The sequence below is a fragment of the Onychostoma macrolepis genome, chromosome 05 (assembly GCF_012432095.1).
Source record: "Onychostoma macrolepis isolate SWU-2019 chromosome 05, ASM1243209v1, whole genome shotgun sequence".
Classification (NCBI taxonomy): domain Eukaryota; kingdom Metazoa; phylum Chordata; class Actinopteri; order Cypriniformes; family Cyprinidae; genus Onychostoma; species Onychostoma macrolepis.
In genome coordinates this window covers 12,017,113-12,020,837 of record NC_081159.1, presented here as the reverse complement: position 1 = coordinate 12,020,837, position 3,725 = coordinate 12,017,113, and the positions used below count along the sequence as shown (strand labels likewise).

At 39.7% G+C, this 3,725-nt stretch overlaps 1 protein-coding gene across 1 annotated transcript; it reads right to left on the bottom strand.

Moving 5' to 3' along the window:
- Window positions 1-243: 243 nt before the first annotated feature.
- Window positions 244-3,127, bottom strand: gas1a (growth arrest-specific 1a). The gene has a single exon (XM_058777575.1). It carries the CDS (start codon window positions 2,605-2,607, stop codon window positions 1,825-1,827), a length of 783 nt encoding a protein of 260 aa, XP_058633558.1. The 5' UTR covers window positions 2,608-3,127; the 3' UTR covers window positions 244-1,824.
- Window positions 3,128-3,725: the final 598 nt, after the last annotated feature.

The following is a 3,725-nucleotide window of genomic DNA, read 5'->3' as shown; positions in this document are numbered from 1 at the left end:
GCAACACGGACACCCCAGGGAAAAGCCACTTGCGCTTTTGTGTTCACATTCTAAAGATATCCAAATATCAGAGTTTATGCCTTCAGCAAACACTTCTGTTTGCTAAGTCGTGTGTCAGCGCTTCAAGCTCCTTATGTGTGTGATACTTAATCTGTTCCTGAAAAGCTCTGCTGTGCTAGCTCTGTAAGTTCAGAATTGGAATCCATGCATGGGGTCAATACAGTGAAACGTCGTAATGACACTATGAAATATAACGAACATAAAAAATTACACATACTCGGTTTGAGTCTTTGTACTTTAGTTTTTATGCCTTCTATAAAAAGAACATCACTGAGGCAGTCATACAGTGGATTTAGACATTTCTACACAGTAAATAGTTCATCTTAGATAACAATTAAAAGATTCTCTGAAAATCTGTACACTGTACAATATCTTAAACGAAAAATAATTACAACAAACATTTAACTTCCCTTTAAAGCTGGAATCATCACCCTTTGTTTTGACGGTTATTTTATGACAAAAATAAAGTTCTCTCTCTTGACTCTCTAGGACTTTCATAAGATGTATCAAACGTTACTAGATAATATAGAGATCTACTCCTTATTCATTCCAGCATTCCAAACACTTTTTACAGAAGTTACTTATCCAAAGTCATTTGCAACTTTATAAAAATACTTTACATATTTAAAAAATCTAGTTTTACATTGGCAGTGCACAGTTTTATAATTACAACTTTTGCTGTTAAAATGTCTAGGTAACAAAATAAACTTTTTCTATATCTTTAAGGAAATAAATTCGTCTTTTACAAAATAGCACTTGAAATAGGCAAGCTGGTGTTTAAGGCAGTTGACTGACCTAAAGTACTTTGTATCCCTGCTCTTAACTTCAGAATCAGAATTTTAGCTTGATAATTAAAACTTTCATTAGACAAGGCATTGTTCACCTGGGCCGAATCTGTAACTGTAAATTTGCATAGTGAATCAAAACACATGTACAATGTGACAATTTCTGGATAAGAACTGCACCTCAGTGTCACACAAAGCTTAATTTGTACTCTTTGGAGAAAAATCACGTCAAGCTGTGTAACACTTATTCCTTAAAGCTAACTATTTTTTATTTTTATGTTACTAGTACTTTTTTAATTTTTTTATTTGCTAGCAAGTAATCCAACAATGACCTTTTCTTCAATTCACTCAGTTCTTCAGGAATTAGTATTTACTCATTAGTTACTTGCAATTTTGCTATTAGTTGCTATCCCAAGTCATGTCAAGTAACTAATCTGCTGTTACTTGTATGACATTGTCTATTTTTTGCCATTCATTTCTATGGGGAGCTGTGATTCACAAATTATTCAAATACGTATTAGAATCTATTCAGTTTTTTCAACTGAATATACACACTAGCCTACTGGTAACCTTTCAGTACGTTTTGTAATTTAATTTCAGTTTTTATTTAATTTTATGGCTACAAAAGTAGCTACTCTGACTTGTCATTACATATGATCAGTAAACGCAACAGTAACTAGTGAGATAAGAAAGTTTGATGGAAAAAAAGCGGGATAGACACCAGTAACTACTGGGAAAGCCACTAGTAGGCTAACTTAAAAAAGAATAGTAGCACTTAATTAACACCTAATACAAGTTGAAAATGATAGTCACTAATGGATTGCTTGCTGCACATAAAAAAAAAAAAACTAGATCGTTTTAAGGAATAAATGTTTAAACAGCATGCCATAAAGGAACTGGAAAGCAGGAGAAAAAAATGACAAAATGCACTATTCCCGAACAGCCGTTGGAGTAGATCATTAACTCGACTTCAAAGTGATCAAGGAAGCGGCACTAGAGCCAAAATGGATGCCACCACAGTCAAAACAGAACATGCCACAAAAGTAGAACCTGTGTTCCTCGTGGGCTCTGGTTCTGGGTAATCCTCATCATCGAGCTCATCATCGTCCAACCCACTGGAGCCTTCTTCATCCACGGGGGGAGAGTCAAAGCAAAGCGTTTTCATACTATTTTTGATGAACTCGCAGATAGTCCGCTCTGAGCCATCACAGACGCAAGTATCCAGGAGTTGTGCTTTGGGAAGTTTGCGCATGTACGCGATGACATTGCGGCACGGGTTCGAGCAGCTGGAGCCGCTGAAGAGTTTCCCGCAGTGGAGTAAATAATCGCCCATGGCGCTTCTGCACTGGATGTCCCTCTCGCACTGGCGCCGGGCTTCGGTGCAACCCATGCTGCTGGTTTTGGGCAAGCACGGCTCGATGGCTCGCTTGATCTCCCGGCAGCGGGGGTCCGAGGCGCAGCTGCAGTCCTCCAGCGCCGGGCCGCTCTTGGTCAGGTTGAGTTGCACCAGCGACGAGATGCAGTGACTGGGACACTTCTTCCTCTGACCGCTAAGGATCGAGTCACAAGCGTGCAAATACTGGTCATAAGCGTAATGACACTCTGACTCCGACTGGCAGTTCAGTATCGCTTGCCAGCAGATCAACCGTCGGCCGTGGTGGTTGGACGAGGCGATGGAAAAACAACTAAAACACACAAGCACACAAGCGAAAGGCCAAATGAATGTGCGCGCGCCACGAACCAAACCTGCACAAATTGCCATATCGAAGTCTGTGATCGTTTGGCTGGCGTCAGGTCAGTTTTAAGCATGCATATTTCATATTTCCATTGCATCTAGTGAGGGAAAAATCCCCCAGCTCAGATCATGTTTGCAAGGTCCATCCAAAAGAAAAAGTTTGTTCCACAATTGCGGTGAATCTATAAAGACATTTTCCTGTAATCCATGTTCTTAAAAAGAAGCCTGAATTACGAGAAGTGCTATTTCCAGCAAACGGCTTGTTCACTCCATCTGACAGTGCGGTGATTCCTCTTTCCACCTCTTGTCTTTCTTGTGGGCAGAAGTGAGGAGCTCACGAGCTCGTCCTCTCGCGCCTCTCGCTCACATCCGAATGCGCTCGCGAGCTACTAACATCACGCTTCCCCGACTGAACTGATACTTTCACGGGCGTGCTCTTGTCGTCCGTCATTAAGTACGCATCGGGACGCGAACATATAATGACACGGCGTTCAAATTCACACACTGGCCCCTTTCTGACCCGCTAGTTTTGCTTTATCCATTCTACTCCTGCGGAAGTTTTAGGGATTCCTATTGGTCAGAGCGTTTGTTGTTGCAAATCTCTACGTCAATTTAGGGGCGGGAGAATGGGGGTGGGGCGTGATGGGTCAGGAATGGTCTCTCTCCAAAAGGTTTGGATTACCTCAGAGCAGAACGTGGGTTGGAAAGCCCAACTTTACTGTCGTTTCTCAGACTTTTTAGAATATGTATGACGTGCGTTCTTGAGCAGCATCACACTTGATTTTGTGACTATGCATGAAAACTTGATCAGACTCAAGAATCAGTCCTTTCTGTTCAAGAACAAACAACCAGCAACTATCTTCTTGAACAGGATTGCACTTTTGCACTAAGTTTCAATTAAGCAATTGGGCTAGCGTTTTTAGACTAGTGTTTAGGTTGCTCTGAGTGTGTTTAGACCCTAATATTAAAAAAAAAATAAATAAAAAAAATAAATAAATAAATAAATAAATATATATATATATATATATATATATATATATATATATATATATATATATATATATATATATATATGTGTGTGTGTAAAAGCAGTACACACATTCTTTAATGACTTTTTCAAGCAATGTATGCTTTTCATAGTTATT

What these genes read in the sequence shown, in the direction of transcription:
- gas1a (XM_058777575.1), bottom strand. Translation starts at nt 2,607, where the DNA reads ATGGCAATTTGTGCAGGTTTGGTTCGTGGCGCGCGCACATTCATTTGG.